Source organism: Dreissena polymorpha, chromosome 1 (genome assembly GCF_020536995.1).
Source record: "Dreissena polymorpha isolate Duluth1 chromosome 1, UMN_Dpol_1.0, whole genome shotgun sequence".
NCBI lineage: Eukaryota > Metazoa > Mollusca > Bivalvia > Myida > Dreissenidae > Dreissena > Dreissena polymorpha.
Window position 1 is genome coordinate 79,077,134 of NC_068355.1, and position 20,052 is coordinate 79,097,185.

The following is a 20,052-nucleotide window of genomic DNA, read 5'->3' on the forward strand; positions in this document are numbered from 1 at the left end:
CTGAAAAAAGTGGACCTAAACGCAAAACTTAACCAAAATTTTCAATTTTCTAAGTATAAAAAGGGCATATAATTCAGTCAAAATGCATGCCAGAGTTATCTAACTTTGCCTGCCCAGTCCCCTCATGATAGTAAGTAAGTGTACCAAGTTTGAATGCAATAGCATTGATACTTTCTGAGAAAAGTGGACCTTAACGCAAAACTTAACCGGACGCCAACGCCGACGCCAAGGTGATGACAATAGCTCATACATTTTTTTTAAAAAATAGATGAGCTAAAAATAATATATTGACGTTCTTTTCATCACATGGTGAATTTTTGTTCCTGATTGCTTGCGTTTTTTGTGTTAATGCAATGCAAAGTTATTGTTGTTGTGAAAGTTTGTTTTAATTCAGTTACGTTTCAAACAAGAAGTGTCACGCAAAATGTGCATGGTAGAAGGACGATCGCCTTTTCCCCATTCCTGTAGGGCCGAATTTATGCCCAATTCCCAATCAAAAATCGAAGTTTTTTCCTTATCAGAATAAAATGTCCAAATTGGAACCTTGTGCAAAAAAACCCCGTCAAAATCGTTAAAATTGACCCTAAAAATAGAGTGCAATTACGTATCCAAAATTCGTATTTATCCGAATTATGATACACTTTATTTGTGAAAAATCGCATTTTATATGAGTTAACATTTTACAAAAGTAAAAAAGAGCTTTTTTCATTTATCTGTTAGTTAAAAAAGCTAAAATTCATAAAATGCTCAAATGTAAGTGCCTTGTTGACCATTAAAATAGCCATAAATGGACCCAAAATGCAGGAAATCAAGTGCTCAATTTGAAAATTTTCGGGGGGGGGGGGGGGGGGGGGGAGCATGCTAGAACCCCCCTAGAAGGCCTGTTGGTTTCACATTTTGGCCTGTTGGCTCAAAAGTTATTGAGAACCCTGTTAAGGTCCTGATTTGTTTGTTTTTAATATATGTTTTAATACAATTAATTAGAACAAAATAAATTAAAGTTTATTAGATAAAGAAAATAATAATTTTATCAAAAATATTTGTTTCTTATATGAATATAATTTTCATTTTGCTACAAGCAGTTCAGCACATCATGTAGTGGAAGACGCAGCGATGACCTGTAAACAAAGTCTGAAATTAACACACACTTTTATGCCCCCCTTCTCAGAAGAGGGGGTATATTGCTTTGCTCATGTCGGTCGGTATGTCGGTCCGTCCACCAGGTGGTTTCCGGATGATAACTCAAGAATGCTTGGGGCTAGGATCATGAAACTTCATAGGTACATTGATCATGACTCGCAGATGACCCCTATTGATTTTGAGATCTCTAGGTCAAAGGTCAAGGTCACGGTGACCCATAGAGTAAAATGGTTTCCGGATAACTCAAGAACGCATACGCCTAGGATCATGAAACTTCATGGGTAGATTGATCATGACTCGCAGATGACCCCTATTGATTTTGAGGTCACTAGGTCAAAGGTCAAGGTGACCCGAAATAGTAAAATGGTTTTCGGATGATAACTCAAGAATGCATACGCCTAGGATCATGAAACTTCATGGGTAGATTGATCATGACTCGCATATGACCCCTATTGATTTTGAGGTCACTAGGTCAAAGGTCAAGGTGACCCGAAATAGTAAAATGGTTTCCGGATGATAACTCAAGAACGCATACGCCTAGGATCATGAAACTTCATGGGTAGATTGATCAAGACTCGCAGATGACCCCTATTGATTTTGAGGTCACTAGGTCAAGGTCACGGTGACCCGAAATAGTAAAATGGTTTTCGGATGATAACTCAAGAACGCATATGCCTAGTATCATGAAACTTCATAGGTAGATTGATCATGACACGCAGATGACCCGTATTGATTTTGAGGTCACAAGGTCAAAGGTCAAGGTCACGGTGACCCGAAATAGTAAAATGATTTTCGGATGATAACTCAAGAACGCTTTTGCCTAGGATCATGACACTTCATAGGTACATTGATCGTGACTTGCAGATGACCCCTATTGATTTTGAGGTCACTAGGTCAAAGGTCACAGTGACAAAAAACGTATTCACACAATGGCTGCCACTACAACGGACAGCCCATATGGGGGGCATGCATGTTTTACAAACAGCCCTTGTTTAATACAAAAGTTCACAGTGATAGCAACTATGAAAGATGCAGATGTGTCTTATTTATATTTTTCTGTGTCAATAATGTATCTTAATTTAATTATTTATGTGTGACTAGACATGCTGATTTTTTTTAGAAATGAAAGATTCAAATATGTCCTATTTATATTTTATCCATGTTTTAAATGTGTCTTATTTATAATATATGGTAAATAAAAGGTATTTAAAAGTTAATCAGTTCGTATAATTGTATTCAACAGGTTTGTTCAGGCAATAAATGAAATCAGTTATTTTGGCCGTAAATCCCAGTTTACCAGTACAGTAGCCAGGTGCCTGTGTATTGAGCTGAAAAGATATGGATCCAGTTTTTTTTTTCCTTCTTTGTGACCCGCCGAAAATCGGCCCTTTCCCCTCCGATTTTTTGTTCCCCTCAGCTGGTAAATTTTCCCCTAGACTTCATTTTTCCCCTTCAAAAAAAATTTTTTTTTTTTTATTTTTTTTAAACCTTTAAATATATAGGCTAACCTGATCCAGTGAAGAAAATAGAAAAATATTGCATAATTAAATTTTCTGTTTCCTTGAATTTGTTTTAAAAACAGTAAAATACGCTTAATTGATTATTTAAGACTTTCCTTATTTTCCCCAAAATGTGGCGTTTCGTGTGATTTTTTTCCCCCAAATCCGGCGTTTCGCGCGATTTTTTTCCCCTCAAAAAAGGCCAGGCCCTTTCCCCAAAATAAGATAAAAACCAGGCTTCCTGAAAAGGCCGGACCGCCGGTCTTGTCATTAACTAAGAACACTAACGCGTTACTAGTTCTTAAGAGTACTCTCCCTTTGTTGTTGTTTTTCGAAAAACGTCAATTTCATTGTTCCGACATATAACGATCTATCCAATTACAAAGGTTGTAACAAAAAACTACACATGAAAAAAATGCTTATCCAAATGATCGAAATTGTCTAATTTGAAGTTGCCATCATCATATATAAGCAATGTTTTGCTTTATGTATCATCAGAAGGCATGAAATAACACGGAAATGTGCTTATATCAGTGTAATATCGCATAATGCCATTATCATTTTATTTTTGATTATATAAAACAAATAGTTTTGTAAAAGATTGATATTGTACGGAGAATATATAACAGTATATTTTGTACAAGTTGACTACATAATTACATATTATATTGAATGAATCCCATATTTAAAAATTAAAGTGTTACATTTGCATAAGAACACATAATGATTTGATGTTATATTCCAAAATCAATTACTTATAGTTGTCCAATACTTATACACAGGCTGCACATTGCAATAAATATGAGTTAAACTTTACTAAATTCTTCAGTTATAAACTGGCGCTGTTCGGTCAGGTGAATTTTTGTCCGGACAGGCTTACTTTTCCATCAGCCTGTCCGGTTGACAGGCACAGTTAGGGACTTTTCAGGAAGCCTGAAAAAACCCTGGGATCACCACAGCAGGTTGCTAATACACAGTGTAGACATCCCCTGTTTTATTATTGTATTTGTTATTTACCTGATTGGAATAAATGAAGTGTATTCATTTGGGTCTGCTGGCGTTATGTTAGAGGTCATTTTTATCAGTTTTTAATTATGTGTAATTTAGTTTGCATCTCTCGCTTAACTCAACGTTCAATGGCACCCGCACTTAACAAAATTATGAAACATAACGTGTATCATTATATTTGTTGTTATAAATTTCGTACACATACAATATGTTATAAATTGTTTTTTTCTTTTGTTTTTCTCAACAAGAAAGAAATAATAAAACATGGTAATATATAAAGCGCACTCGGAATTTGACCTTTAATTTGATGCAATCCACAACTTTTTTAGCAGCCAAGTGAAGTATTCTGTGCTCGGCTGCTGATGGTGTATTGTAATATGTAATATGAAATTCAAAATTTGGCTCTTACAAGAGTAGGCCTCCACGTGACAAGAGCTGGGCAACATATTCATTATGTTGGTAAACTACCTCATGTATATATAGAGAAATTGAGTGCTTTTAGGTGGCCTAAAATACTATTGTGCTTAATATTTAAACTTAAATCAATACTTAACTAATTATTATCCCCACGCTTTTTGGAAAGCGTGGGGATATTGTGGTTATCTCCGCCGTCCGTCTGTCCGTCCTGGCCACTATCTCCTCCCACACTATAAGCACTAGAACCTTGAAACTTACATACATGGTAGCTATGAGCATATGTGCGACCCTGCACTATTTGGAATTTTGATCTGACCCCTGGGTCAAAAGTTATGGGGGTGTGGGCGGGGGACGGGTCAGAGATTTTCACTCATTTTTTTAGGTTATTTTACTATTATTTCTTCATTTCTACTCCGATTGTTTTCAAATTGATACCGAACCTATCTTATGACAATACGGTCAATCTCAACTATGCATGGCCCAATTACCAACCCTGGGGCGCCCCGCCACATAGGCCACGCCCACCCAAAATTGCAGTTTTACTATAATTTCTTCATTTCTACACTGATTCACTTCAAATTGATACTGAACCTTTCTTATGAAAATACGGTCAATCTCAGGCCATCCTTAAAAATTCTTTTGTTTGGCATAACCCGACCGACCCACTAAAATCAGCCCGACTGAATCTTTTTTGCCACTTTCCAAAAAATTTTTTTTTGCTCGCCGAAAATTCTTCCACTAAATTTTGCCTTTCGGCTTTTTATCCTTTCCAGTTATTTGCGTCATTTAATTGAATTCTCTTTCAAGGATATCTAGAATAGCATGAATGAACAAAACGCATACCGTATTAGTTTGAGTCGCCTATTTATTTGACATATGCATATGCGATTAATTAGACTTTAAATACAATTAAACCCCTCCTGTTTTTCTCGTATTCCTTTTAATTAAAATACGCTGCTGTCATTCAGGATAGTTCGCGAGTTTAAAACAAATTGATTAATTATCACTGTTCAATTTAATTCGGCAATCGGCAGAGATGTGTAATATTATCGCCATATAACTAATTATTTTATTATACTCTTTAATTCAGACTGGTAAATATTCAGAAGAAAGCTGAAAAGTGGTCAGCTTAGAAATATTTATTGATGGGTATTGTCACATTTTTGTTTCATTTGTTTATCTCTAGCGACTGGCCGCTATTTTGAAGGCAGACTGCGATATTTAATGTGTATTCAAATTATACAACATCTGCGCATAAATGACGCAATATTATCCGACTGCTCCACCCTTTCTCATGTTTCATTCGACGTCATGTCATGTGAAAGCGAGCTCAATGTTGATTGGCCAGCTACCATGTGCACTTCAATAAAAATAAGGTCAGGTCAGGGATTTCAATAGACGCAGAATCCTGCGTTTTGACGCGAGCAAATTAAAAACGACTCGCTTTTTACCCTTTTTTTCTGCGGTGCGTCATATTGACGCATTGAAAATTTGACCTGTGCGTCAGTCAATTAACATCTCGAGTTCCATGGTAATAAATCCCATTGTGCTCCTAATTGACATTCATGTTTCAGTATTTGAATATCGGTCTATAAACGAAGGAATACCCCGGGCGTTGTTTATCTTATCTCATCTCTTCCAATACACATGTCACCGTCTAAATAGTGCGTGCGCACTAACTGGGTAATTAGCAGGCCAGCAGTGATTACGTGATAATCGATTGACAATCCGATAATTGCAGGGTTTTTGCAGACTTTGCAGACGGCACTGTTAAAGAAAGTCGGTAAAAATATTTAAAGAAAAAACAAAATTGATGAAAGGTCCATTAATTACGTAGATCCACTAGTAAGTCCAGCGAGTTTTGTCAGTTTGTTAATCCACCCATAATTACGAGTAACACCCATCTTATATAAACAGGAAGCACAGTTCATTTATTATACTAACAAGTCATAATACTTCACATAAACATTGAAAAAGCACATTTCCTTGATTAGATATAACTTATCGGAGTAGAATTAAATTGCTACGTCATGACCTTCGACATTGTAAATGCCGGACGTATAGTAAATTAACATTCAACCCACATTTAATTCAAAGTTGGCGATTCAACAACAACAGATTCAAATCACAAGTAATGGTTATTCAATAATGGAGAAAGCATTAACTGGATTTAACAAACATTTGATTAGGTTTTTTAAACCAGATATCAACAAGGGAAATTTGGATTATTAAAGTTAAACTACTACAGGTAATTAAATTCTTAAGTGTACATATTTCGGACATGTATAGTGTTCAGATATACAGTAATAGATATACTACATGTTCCATGCAGTTAGATTGTGTTTTGTTACAAAAGCTATCATAGGGATGATGATAATATACATGTAATTGATAAATATGTGATGAAAAGGTGCTACCGGTACATATCTTAAATTACTTAAGTTAAATGTGTTAAAAGACTTAAATGTGTTATGATAAAGTAGATTTTAATGAACATTTATTGTTTTTACAAATAAACATAAACTGTATAGTGATAGAAATAATAAAACTTGTGAAAGGAACATGTTTTGTTTTTGAAAAACTTAGTCGATATTGTTCACACAAATTATTTATATTTTGTCATTATATTTGTGTACCAATTCATTAAAATATGTTGTGTTATGTATCCTGGTATTGTTATTTAATAATTAAAGCAGTATAACTTTTTAATATATTAAGTTACTCTTAAAGCATCTTTTTATCTAAAAAAATGAATAATACAGACAAAAACACAATAAACGCGCTTCAAAATTGACCCCAGCATTTTTCAATTTGACCCCTCAAAATTTCAATCCAGGGGTCATTGACTCCTGGTTTCTAAAATCTATTGAAATCCCTGGTCAGGTCAAGCGATGTCTAATTGTGTTCAGACCGGGTTTTGTTTACTTAATTGTTTGAATTGCGAACACTTTCATTGAAACAAAGAGACAAATATAGAAAACCAGTCCGGATTAAAATGGTGGATGTTTTCAACGAAATTTTACTAGATTTTCGAATTTTCGCATTTTAGATTTTTCTTGAGCCAAATTCTCAATATTTTTGCAAATGGCGCAGATGGCTCAAATGGCGAACAACAGCACGAGCATTGCGAACGTGTTATTATTGGAATAAATGCTCACTATTACAGGGCTCGCGCTGTCGTTCCCCATTTGCGAAAATATAGCGAATTTGGCTCAAGAAAAATACAATTTGCGAATATGCTAAAATCTCATGAAATTTCATTGAAAACATCCGCCATTTTAATCTGGATTGTTTTTTTTAACTATTTTTTCTCTTTGTTTCCATGAACGTTTTGAAGCGCATATTGTAGCTGGCGAATCAACATTGAGTTCGCTATGGGGTAATATTATGTAATTCATGCTCAGATAATTGAATACACAGTTAAAATTGTCGTCTGCCTGCAAAATAATGACCGATGGCAAAAGTAGTATAAAAAATAAGCAAATGAAAATAAGCGTAACACTCAAAAAAATTATTTTTAAGCTGATCACTTTACAACTTTCTACCGGCTATCGATCTGAATTAAAGGATGATAATTAAATAATTAGTTACACGTCGAAGATGTTACACCTTTCTGTTCTTGATTGAAATTAAAATGTTATAATTACTTTGTTGTTTTTTACTCACAAACTATGCTATTGTAAAGTTATATGTCAACCAAATAGTAAATTAATTACGTATTTGCTAGGTTTTCATTTTCTGTAGTCAAACAGTATGCACATTTTCATGTGCAAAATGCGTACAATTTTTCGGACTCTCGTTTTCGGATAAAGTATTTTTTGTCAATTATATAATATTTTCGATGTTCTTTATACTAAAAAAAAGACTTACGAATACACGTGCGGTGATATGGACGGAAAGAAAAATATTTAACAATTTTCCTCCACAAGGCAGAAGACTTGGAGCTTTATTTGATAATTACCTTTCAGTTTGGTATATGTCGGAGATCAATTTTAGAAAAAAAAATACTAAAAAATAAATAAAATCCCTACCTACCTACCCACCCAAATTTACCTGGGTTGGGTTATGCCAAACAAACAATTTTTTAAGGATGGCCTCAGCTATGCATGGCCCCATAACCAACCCTGGGGCACCCGGCCCACATAGGCCACGCCCACCCAAAATTGCCTTTTACTATAATTTCTTCATTTCTACACAGATTCACTTCAAATTGATACTGAACCTCTCTTATGACAATACGGTTAATCTCAACTATGCATGGCCCCATAACCAACCCTGGGGCGCCCCGCCCACATAGGCCACGCCCACCCAAAATTGCCTTTTACTATAATTTCTTCATCTCTACACCGATTCACTTCAAATTGAAACTGAACCTCTTTTATGACAATACAGTCAATCTCAACTATGCATGGCCCCATTACCAACCCTGGGGCGCCCTGCCCACATAGGCCACGCCCACCCAAAGTTGCCTTTTTCTATAATTTCATCATTTCTACACCGATTTACTTCAAATTGATACTGAACCTCTCTTATGACAATACGGTCAATCTCAACTATGCATGGCCCCATTAACAACCCTGGGGCGCCCCTGGGTCAAACATGCGGTGTGGGGATACGCGTCGGCCTCTGCCGCGCCATTTCTAATTTAATATTTGTTAATGTATTTTTTGTATATTTTTTTTTTAATAAATCATTTCTACAATATGTTACAAGACTTTGAACATTTTTAATAGCATTAAACTTAATTGAAGATCTTATATTGATTCGGTCTTAAATCAACATTTATTGTCCCCTACCAGTTTCACCGGAGGGGACTTATGGTTTGCGCTCTGTGTGTCTGTCTGTCTGTGAGTCTGTCTGTCACATTTTTCTGGATCCTGCGATAACTTTAAAAGTTCTTAATATTTTTACATGAAACTTGAAACATAGATAGATTGCAATATGGACATTATGCACGTCATTTCATTTTGTTCCTACGTAAAAAATTCTGGTTGCTATGGCAACAAATAGACTAGAAATACTGCTGAAAATGGTGGTTTTCTGGATCCTGTGATAACTTTAAAAGTTCTTCATATTTTTTCATGAAACTTGCAACATGGATAGATGGCAATATGGACATTTTGCACGTCATTTCATTTTGTTCCTACGTAAAAAATTGTGGTTGCTAAGGCAAAAAAAATTAAAAAATAATCTGAAAATGGTGGAATTTCGGACAAATTTTGGAGCCGGTAGGGGACCATATTGCTTGACAATAGCCTTGTTGTTACTATTATGTTATTTAAATAAAAGCACCAATTCTTTAAAAAAAATTAGCATTGATTTATTTAAATAGTAAATTTACTTTCAATAAAGTTACATTTTAAATTCAATCTACATTTTTTGGTTTGGTACCTACAATTTCCTAAAAGTATTTGTTTAAAAAAATTCAGTGGTAGCTCATTCATGCCCCTTAATTATTTCCCGTAGGTATAGCACATTAATTAATAAATTCAAAATTAATCAACAGTTTGCAAATATATGCTCCTGATGTTACACTACGCAGCCCGCGATTTTTGCCTAAATCACCGACACGCGGTGGTCATTATTTATTTTGGGTTAAAAATCATCGCAATCTCGCGTGTTTCATCACGCTAGGTCAAGCATAATCACCGCGAATGCGATAAATATAATCTCTGCAGTGATTCACCATGATCCCGGTTAACGTGGAGAAGAACGATTTTCCTACGTTACATGTACATAATCTTCACAGAGATTATAGCAATATGGGACTATAAGCATTGTTGGCAGATACATGTATAATTGAGTATCCTTTTAAAAATGTCAACATGTATTTCACACCCATGTCCCGGACAGTTTTTTTTTGTCTTTTTAAATGCTGCGTATAAAACAAAACAGTGTTCGCACCTAGCTGTATGATACCGCACCTGGAGGAGTGATAATTGCGTTTTTGATTATGCAATTAACAGTTTGAAGCCATGGAGAACTCATAACTGATTGTAATGTAATCGTCCTATTTTTCCCAGGCTCTTGATTCCCCGATACATACGTTTCAACTGTCTCGATCACACACATGCAACTTCTTCCGTCCTTATCCATTACTCAATAATCCCGCATATGCCTGATTTCCATTTTAAAAGCGAATTCTGGTTAATATTGACAATTAGAGTCCCAAAAAATGTCATACACAAACGTTCGAAATTATCAAATGAATTTTGACATGTGTTTCTATTTAAAGATTTGATGAAATAAGCACCCAATCAGATCAGTTGTATTGTACATGCGTAAATCACCTGACACGGTTTGCACACGTCGTGTACAGCTATTTTCGGTTACAAATTCTAGCCACAAATACATAGTGCAAATGAATTAAATTAATTTCTTTGTTCTGATAAAAAGCGCGCGAAAATTGGCGTGTGTGTATTTATTTGTAAATAAACATTTCATAGTGGGTAAAACATTGGTATCATTAATTTTAATTTCCATTAAAAGTTTCGTTGTGAATTTCAACTCAATTACTGGGTACCTCGCGAAATACTTGGCATTGACATTTCCTCTAAATAAAATATAATTAAAACACGCTGTATTGTAACCGATACGCTGTTTCAGTCCCTTCGTTATTGAAACAGTTATTGCATTGTATACTGAATACACACAAATGTCGTGTACAGTTCATAATATTCAAAGACCAATAAACAAATTAATTTAAGTTTAGATTTAATGCAACATGTACACGTCATTTTCTGGAATCGAGAAGGAAGTTAATATTGTGAAAATAAACTAATATCTGTTTATTGAAATTGTCGAACTTAAATATAAAATTCTTATGAAAATATATATCGTTATTTAAAATGTTTTATGCAAGTCTGTTTCCGAGAGCATATATGGGAATTAAATGTGTGAGGTACTTCAATATGTTAACAGCTCTACAATCATTGTTTTGACAGACGACACGTGCTTATCTTAAGTTTGTTTCTGGTAATACACAGGATATTGGATGTTCGGGGCTTGATTGGATAATAAAACAAAGACGCAGTCGGCGGTTTTCAGTAGAACTTTTGTACTTACCAACTTAATTGATAGTGCACATGCTTATCTAACATTTAGGGATCATCAACACGGGTCCTAGCAATTTCCACGGACCATAATACACAGCCCTAATTTTAAGTGTAACAAACTATGTTTGAAACATTTAAAATAACGATAATTCCGAATGATCATGGCTTCCATTGTCAAAAGTATATGCCGTTCAAGATTGGTCGAGAAATAGTAAAGACAAACGTTTACTATTGTTCCATCAAATGAATTTTACACGCTACTATTTTATTAAATAGATCTAGCAGCCCAATCAGGATTGGAGACCCGTACATCATCTGAAGCAATGTGTAAATTTAAATGAACATGTAAAAGTCATTTTCTGAAAATCGGGACAAAGTAAAAGTATTCATTTTACAAATAAACCATTTGATTATATTCAATAGGGTTTTTTTTTTAGAAAAAGGGGAAGACGCTGGACGCTGGGTAAAAGGGGAAAATCGAGCGCGAAAGAGACATATTTGGGGAAAAAATACAAACTGTTAATCTCAATGTCTATAACTCACCTACAGACTTCAGGGTTTTTTTTTAGAAAAAGAGGCATGTCTCTGACCTTTTTGTTCTTAAACACATGAACAAGTATGATATTAAAGTCAAAGTCCTTAATAAAGTTGCAGGTGTAGATCTAATAATGGGAAATTTTTTCAACTGGGGCCGGGGAACGATGTCAATATTATGATTTTAATTTCATGATGAATGGGTTGATGATCTAGATCTGCTACAGTATTGGAAGGGAAAGGTGCGGCAGCTGCCGATTGTCTACTTTCACTTTCACAATAATCCGACAGTATCAATCAATGTTGATTACATGTACCTCCGAATCCTGCTGGGTTTCAACGATTTTTGATGATTCATTCTTAAAAAATGCGTCAACGCAATTAATATTTTCAGAGTCCGAACGTTTTATTTTGTTCGTGTATGAACGCCAATTGTGAGACTTTTTTCTGTTTTAATGTTTATATCTTGGCTTTCACATAACCCGGATGAAAAATCGACTGGTTTCCGGTAATTAATTGACAAAACACCCTTCTCGCGCAAGACCGGAATCCAGTAAAAAAATCACACGATTAATACGATTAGTTGCCCGGTTTCCATGACGTAATTTAAGAGCTATTTATAGAATAACTGGGATTCCCAGATTTGAGTGTTTTTCGGGAGAGAGAGAGAGCGAGATCATTGTACAGGATAAGTGTCGACTTCCCAAAAGAAAAAAAACAACATTTCTTTGAGGGTAAAATATTATATTTTGGTGAAGTTATATTTTTGGAGGGGAAATGGTATTTTTAGGGGAAAAATTCTGGTAGGGGAAGACGCCGAATATCGGCGTCACTTTCTTAGTAAAAAAACCCCCTGATATTTGTGACGTCTGTGTATTTTAGCAAGTTTTATGCAAATATATATCGTTTATTTCAATGTTTAAAGCAAGTCTCGTTTCCGAGATAAAACTATGTAAATTTCTTCGATATGGTTACTGACCTACAAAATCCTTGACAGATGACATCTGATGGTAATTATATGAAGTATGCAGAGAAGCTGACGAAATGTTAAAACAATCGCGTAGAAGTAAAAATATCAGGTTATCATCTGAACCTGTTTCTTATATCCGCGAATTATCACAGAGTGCCTCGGCATGATTCGGAGTGAATACTCGTTGTGGCTGCGGAGAAACTTCGAGAACAAAAGAATCTGTAGCCGCGAACTTTGTTGGTTTTGTGTGAGCCGTACTGTACAATTGTTATTTCAACAAATAAAGATATTGTTTGGAAATCAGGATTCGACATTCAGCAAGTACGGTGTTTACTTTCATATTGGAATACATTTTCGTGATATAATGTGATCATCAATATTAATGACATTACTTGAAATTTAAATATAGTAGTCAACGCCAATCACAGCGATTCGCGATGATTCAACAGCTGATCGCAGTGAAATCACGGCGAAATCACGGCGGAATCACCACGAATCACCCGTAGAGTGTTATCACGGTGAATCACTGCGATTTGCGGCGAATCACTGCGATTTGCCATGTTGGCCCAAACACGCTTATCGGTGATTTAGGCAAAAATCGCGGGCCGCGTAGTGTATTGTAAGCCAATAATAGGTGTCATTAACACCTCATTGTAGGTATACCACCTCTATAAAAAATCCATTTTACTGAAACCTCCGCGGCATTTACTATATCAATCCAATTAACCGAACTTGTTATTTACCGAAACCTCCAGCACCCCATTGAGAGAAAGTTAAAAATTAAATTAAATACTTGTTCGGGTCGCTTTTGATCGAATAGTCCCCCATATTTTAATTATGAATTTACGCAAATCGCAGAAATGACCCTCTGTTAAACCCGATCTGCGGAAAATTCACATTGGTAACGAAAGACGTCTGTTGAGTCATTCGCACAGATTTCGTGAACTGCAAATGTGTTTATTAAGGGGTGCATATTGACTCCCAGGGCTGCCATAGCAAAAACTAACAAAGGCATTGGGAGTACGTTTAGTGTATATACACTAAATGACTAATATCAGAAGGCCTACACATGCCACATACCAAAAGCATTGGAAATAGAAACAAAGACAGTGAATACGCCGCCATCATCACGGAGTCGCCCCACATCCATGTTTTGCGGTTTTGCTGCGCATTGAACCCGATCCCCAAAATGATTACGGCAGAACGGATGAAGTCAAATACTGAAGCCATTGGGAACTTGAACAAATCGACCAGATCGACCAGGAAATTGTTGATTCTTGATGTTGAATTTTTGGCGGACAGACTGTAACTTTACAACTGATTACGCGTTGTTAGAACGGAATACATGATCACAAGGAAAGAAACCAGTCAGCATGAAGGCGTACTACCCCCTCTTGCGAATGTTTACAGTGTTTCAAGGGAAGATAAATTACAAACAACCCAGAGTGACGCCCCTTTACACTACAGGTATGTGACCCATACACATTGTATTAAATAAATTATTTATTTCATAATTCATTACCCGGTAAGGCATGTATACATTTTATAATTAATCCAATAATAATTATTTGCATATTAAACGTAAACTTCATTGTTTACGTAAGATTTGTGCAATTTTACTCATTGCCCAATATGTTTTAAGAGTATTTTGAAATGTAGCCAACGGCAATGACTCCATCAATCATAAATCTTGTTTGCCTTTGGGTGAGGTATTGGGCAATTTTCTTAGTTTAGGGTTGGTACTGTTGATGTTAATTATCTTTTTTGGGTGTTTTTTTCACCATGTTGGGCAATGGACTGGGCCTTTTGAATTGGGCAAATTCGCATAGTTTTTGCTAAATTGGGAAATTTGTCATTTTGTGTATTTTTGCCAAAAGGCTAAAAAACTTCATCATTTAGCCAAATGCGAAAAATTAAGAAAAGTGGCGATAAATACTTAAAATATCAAACGATCTCATAGTATATTAATGATAATAATAAAAAAATATTAAGCAACAATACCAGTAATATTTGTATGTTGTGTTTTTTTCCTAAAGTCCGTTTGTATTTAGAACGACGTTAGGTTCATAAAAGGTAAGAACAGTCGCAAATTAAAATTTAATACTAATATGCATACCTCATCGTTATGGCGCCATTTGAACGAATCAAACCATCTAGATTGGAATGAACGCTGTTCTATCTTTTTTTCCCGAATGTACGCTTAATAGGAAAAGCAAAATTTCGAGGCTGATTAGGAATACTCATTTTGAACATTAAACAATTACATATATGATATTGTGTTAATGACCTCTAATCAAATAATAACTGTTATACTTAGAGAACAAACATATTTTCAATCAAATTAATGTTTTTCACGCGTATATTTACTCAGAATAGTTTTAAGTGGCAGTTACCTTTGCATTAAAGCGATCAATTAAAATTAAAAGAAAAGCCTGCCCTTAATCAAAACACCGACAGTGCAATCACTGAAAAGAACAAGAAAACAAATAACGTAATGACATTTACCCGGGCCCCTGGTTTATGACACCTAACAAGGGATATTGACACATTACTATTGGCAATCTTGGAGCAGACGGAGAGGGGACACTTGGCTTCTGCACTGATGGCACGTGATTACAAAAATACTGGTTTTTGGGCTGCGATTTTTTGGGATTTTACGTTTTATTTATATAACAACGACTAGCCGAAATATTTGGGAGGCGGTCGCCTCCCCTGCCTCCCCATTACCTACGCCCCTGACAAATTTACACCCACTGACCCCTCATGGCTGTGCTGATTGAGGTTCAATCCTCTCCGGGGCCACCGTAGCCGGAGAGGCATGAGGGAGAGGGATGAAACGTAGCTGGGGACACATCTGTAATGTCCTTCTGACTTAACTATCAAACTCTTCTCACTTTACTATTTTCCCATTATTACTTTATCTTCTCACCACCCGTCGCATAATTGTCAAGTTTGACAGCATCGACGTACAAAGTAGATGTAGATGTATGGGAAAACAAGTGGCCATTTACTATTGCCAATCTGCTACATGTGCCAAATCTCTGTGTGTTTCTTACTAATTATTCTTAAAACAGTCCTTTATTTGCTTTTAACTTTTTATGTCATTCCTTAGCTAATCTATATATTACTCCTTTTAACATTTATATATAACATGTATATGCAGATAGGCATTTTTCATGGTTTTTAAATAGCATGTTTGCTGTTTTACTTTTTAGTTGCAATTATGATGTCTTTTACCTTAATACTATGCCACCATTACAATTGTGTAACCATCGTGTAACTAACATTCTTAACATTGTAGCTGATTTACACTTGTTTTATTATATACCCTTGTTGTACAATAGTCGGTTCAAAAGCTCACATGAGCTAATGTTTTTATATGTTGCTGTCTTGCTGACTTTAAATAAAACTTATTTTAATCTTATCTTATCGTTTAAAATCAATTAGGTTTGGAGAATGGCTGGTCAATACACTACAGGTGTGCGATGTTGAACATTGACAGACTGGAGCCATTAGACTTCTTGAAATTGTTCATAGAGGATGCATTGATTAATTGCCTTGTGCTACATAATATGCTTCTGCAGTTAAATGGCCCATTAAAACAACACTCAAGAATGCAAAAAATGGGAAGAGGTTACCGTGTTAAACCCCTGAGATTGTCCTGGCACTGGATATAAACATTGAGCTGGTTTACATGTCAGCTTTGGAATCTCTGCTGTTTAATGAGATTTTTTCTCAAAATTTACAAAGATGTAAAATTTAAAGACTGAACCTGGTTTAATTTATCACAATTTTAATAAGTAAATACACCTGTACAAGTCAAAACACCAACATTTTAACAGTACCATCATAATCTACAATCAATAACAAAAAAGCAATATATAGGTTTTATTTACTTATGTCTTATAATAATTAAAATGCAGCCTTTTGACATTGAACACCCACTTGAGTCTCTATTAGTATCTATAGTAATTATTTCAGCATTATCGAGGCTCATCATTTATTACATAACATGTACATAGCAGGTAGAGGTTTTGTTATAGAAATCAAACTCAGTTAAATACATCTATAAAATAACATGAACGCTTAAGTGTGTGTGTTTATATTTTTATGTTCCTTCAAATTGCCAAATGTGAGTTGTTTATGATTAAAGAAGATGGGCATGATGTAATGAGGTGCATTAAACAAAGTGAAGAGTCGATAAAATGCTGAACAGAAACCATGCACTTCTCCTCAAATTATTTAATTTAATTTGTGGTTATATGGGATTATCAGAAATATATATTTATGTTTTTGTTCTACGAAAGCATTATGTATGATTTCGTTAAGGACGAGTTAATATGCATGTTTTTGCAAATGAGGCAATGACAACACAGCCATAAATAATGAGCATTGAATGTATTTATAGCACGCGTTTGTGGCCCATATTGGATTTACAGTGTATGTTGTAGTATCATGACCATATATCAAAGGCTCTATAAAGGTAAAGATCTGTAATTATTTTAATATTATTTTCATATTTTATTTATAAAGGTTATCAAAAAACTATATATATATGCTATTGGACATTACAATAAAATATGAGCAATACGACTTGTTTTGAGCTAAAAATTAAGTGTCCTCCAAGTCAATTGTGTTTACAAACAATCCGTTTATTTACATCGCTGTTAACTCGGGAAAGAGAAAGTGAAAGTGACTCAGGTCACCAAAAATATATCAATGATTTTTAACCTTTTCCGGTAATACTCACAAAGTAGGTCTCTTCTAAATGGTTAAAACGTTTGTAGTGAACTAATAAGTTACTTTCTGCTGGTAAAAAGTTGTTTAAAATAGAATTAAAATTGAATTTTCTTTCGGCTATTTTTAGCATATGTCACCGCTTTGAGGCTACACATCATGTAAGTTGCAAAATTGTAAACATTTCTTCCAATTATGAAACGGGTATATCTTCCATAATTCTTGGCAACTTTGTACCTAAGCTGTGTTATTAGCAGTTTTTATGCAAGAGTAACCGAAATCCGGTAAAAAGTTTGACCAGTTGATATGCATAATAATTGGATTTGTCACCTTTATAGAGCCTTTAAAACACTTACTGGAAATTCAAGTAAGGACTAGTGTAATATTGATTTTTAATTATAAAACAAAGAATAAAAGCATAATGTATCTCATTGAAAACTGTGATTTAAGAATGTTTAAAAAGTGACTCGTAGTTTTTAAAAGTGGCGAAAAAAATATTAAAATGCTTTGACCCACTGAGCTGGATATTGCAATTAATGTTGCTATTTTCTTTACCATTTTTATGCCCCCAGATTGAATGATCAGGGGGTATATTGTTTTTTGCCTGTCTGTCTGTTTTTCTGTCATTGTATCATGTGTCTGTCCCAAAACTTTAACCTTGCTCATAAAATGAAAACTCTTGGGTCTATGTTCTTTAAACTTCATGTGCATGCATCTCATTGCGATCTACTATCAAACATGGTTTGAGGTCACTAGGTCAAAGGTCAAGGTCACTGTGACCTTTATTTGGTGTGAGTCTACCTACATGACTTACAGTTAAAGTGTGATACTCGTTCCAGTCCATTGATATTTGGCTAAGTTATCATGGGCCTCGTTTTCTCTAAAATAGCTGCAGCTGTGGGACTTCAAAAGGCAGTAGGAAGCATTGTGTTTCACAAACACAGCTCTTGTTTTTTTATAAGTATGTAGGTTTTTAAATTACTTGGCACATATTAAAACCATGAGATGACATGAGAGGTGTAACACATGCCTCATTACCTTGAAGGTCAAGGTTTCAACTAAGAGGACAAATTTGTCTGTCATGCGGTGTCAACAGTTGCCTTGTTAACTAGGACCAGAGGCCACATTTATTGTACATTATTCATTAAAGATCAGAATGTTTGTCCCCATGATAACTTGGACTAGTTCGCAAATACTTCCGACTGCTTGAAAAACATGGCCACCAGGGGGCGGGGCATTTTTCCTTAAATGGCTATAGTAAAACCTAGTTAACACTCTAGAGGCCACATTTATTAAATTTGTCTGATCATCATCAAACTTAGTCAGAAGATTTGTCCCAATTATACCTTTGACAAGTTTGAAAATGGTTCCAGTTGGTTGAAAAATATAGCCGCCAGGTGGCAGGGCATTTTTCCTTACATGTACATTGCTGTATTAAAACCTTGCTAGCACTCTACTCAACGTTACATTTATTGTTTATTCCTCATGAAAGTTGGTCAGAACATTTTGTTCTAATGACATCTGAGCTGCAATGAACAGGTCAGTTCGTTTGTATCTCAGATGAGGAACTTTGAGCCTTTCAAGCCATCTTGTTTGTGGATCCTTTTCAATTCAACAACTAATAGTTGAACAACTTTACAGCAAAAGGGGAGAGTTTCAGTGCTTGATCTGCAGGTCATTAATGTCTGTATTTGAATGCAATTATTTCCATTTAAAATTGCATCCGGCTACACATGCTTTATAATTAATTGGATACATCGATCTGGTTATTGATTGCATACAACAAGCCAATAATTGGTAAGGTAATTCATAAAATCTAAATTTCTACCAAGGAGATATTATTTTTGCTGACATAATAAAGGCAGGGTTTCTAGTTGAAGAATATCATAGTTTATTATGTGCATTTCTTTTGCATCCTTATGGACAGTAGGATGTTACTGTATCAGGTATATCAATAGCTTTTGAAAACAAGGAGTCAAATGACCCCGTGGTTTAAAATTTAAGGGGTCAAATGAAATTTTCAGGGCTGAAAATACTGAAGTCTAGGTATTTTGTTGCAGGATATGTGTTGATTGTTCTGCAAATGTTTTTTTTTATATAACTGACTTGCTTAAGATTAACTAAAAAACAACCATTTGCTTAATATTAAATACATTTTTAGCTCATCTATTTTTTGAAAAAAAATTATGAGCTATTGTCATCACCTTGGCGTCGGCGTCGGCGTTGGCGTTGGCGTTGGCGTCCGGTTAAGTTTTGCGTTTAGGTCCACTTTTCTCAGAAAGTATCAATGCTATTGCATTCAAACTTGGTACACTTACTTACTATCATGAGGGGACTGGGCAGGCAAAGTTAGATAATTCTGGCGTGCATTTTGACAGAATTATGTGCCCTTTTTATACTTAAAAAATTGAAAATTTTGGTTAAGTTTTGCGTTTAGTTCCACTTTTCTCAGTAAGTATCAATGCTATTGCATTTAAACTTGGTACACTTACTTACTATCATGAGGGGACTGGGCAGGCAAAGTTAGATAACTCTGGAATGCATTTTGACAGAATTATGTGCCCTTTTTATACTTAGAAAATTGACAATTTTGGTTAAGTTTTGTGTTTAGGTCCATTTTATTCCTTAAGCATCAAAGCTATTGCTTTCATACTTGCAACACTTACTAACTATCATAAGAGGACTGTGCAGG

At 35.0% G+C, this 20,052-nt stretch overlaps 2 protein-coding genes and 1 long non-coding RNA gene across 5 annotated transcripts in view; 2 read left to right on the forward strand and 1 right to left on the reverse strand.

Moving 5' to 3' along the window:
* LOC127837121 (uncharacterized) overlaps positions 1-13,995 on the reverse strand; it is a 34,746-nt gene extending 20,751 nt beyond the window's left edge. The window contains exon 1 of the mRNA XM_052363958.1: positions 13,704-13,995. Within this exon, the coding sequence (XP_052219918.1) occupies positions 13,704-13,853 (150 nt within the window). The 5' untranslated portion in view covers positions 13,854-13,995. The remainder of the gene's footprint in view (positions 1-13,703) is intronic.
* Positions 1,369-1,781, forward strand: LOC127837227 (uncharacterized). The gene is made up of 2 exons (XR_008029183.1): positions 1,369-1,618; positions 1,751-1,781. It is a non-coding gene; the product is annotated as an uncharacterized LOC127837227 (long non-coding RNA).
* LOC127837078 (ADP-ribose pyrophosphatase, mitochondrial-like) overlaps positions 13,968-20,052 on the forward strand; it is a 30,858-nt gene continuing 24,773 nt past the window's right edge. Inside the window, exon 1 of one of the 3 annotated variants that reach the window (XM_052363897.1) lies at positions 13,968-14,090. The gene's annotated coding sequence lies outside the window, so the exon portion shown is untranslated. The other 2 variants (XM_052363908.1, XM_052363919.1) reach the window with 2 other exon arrangements.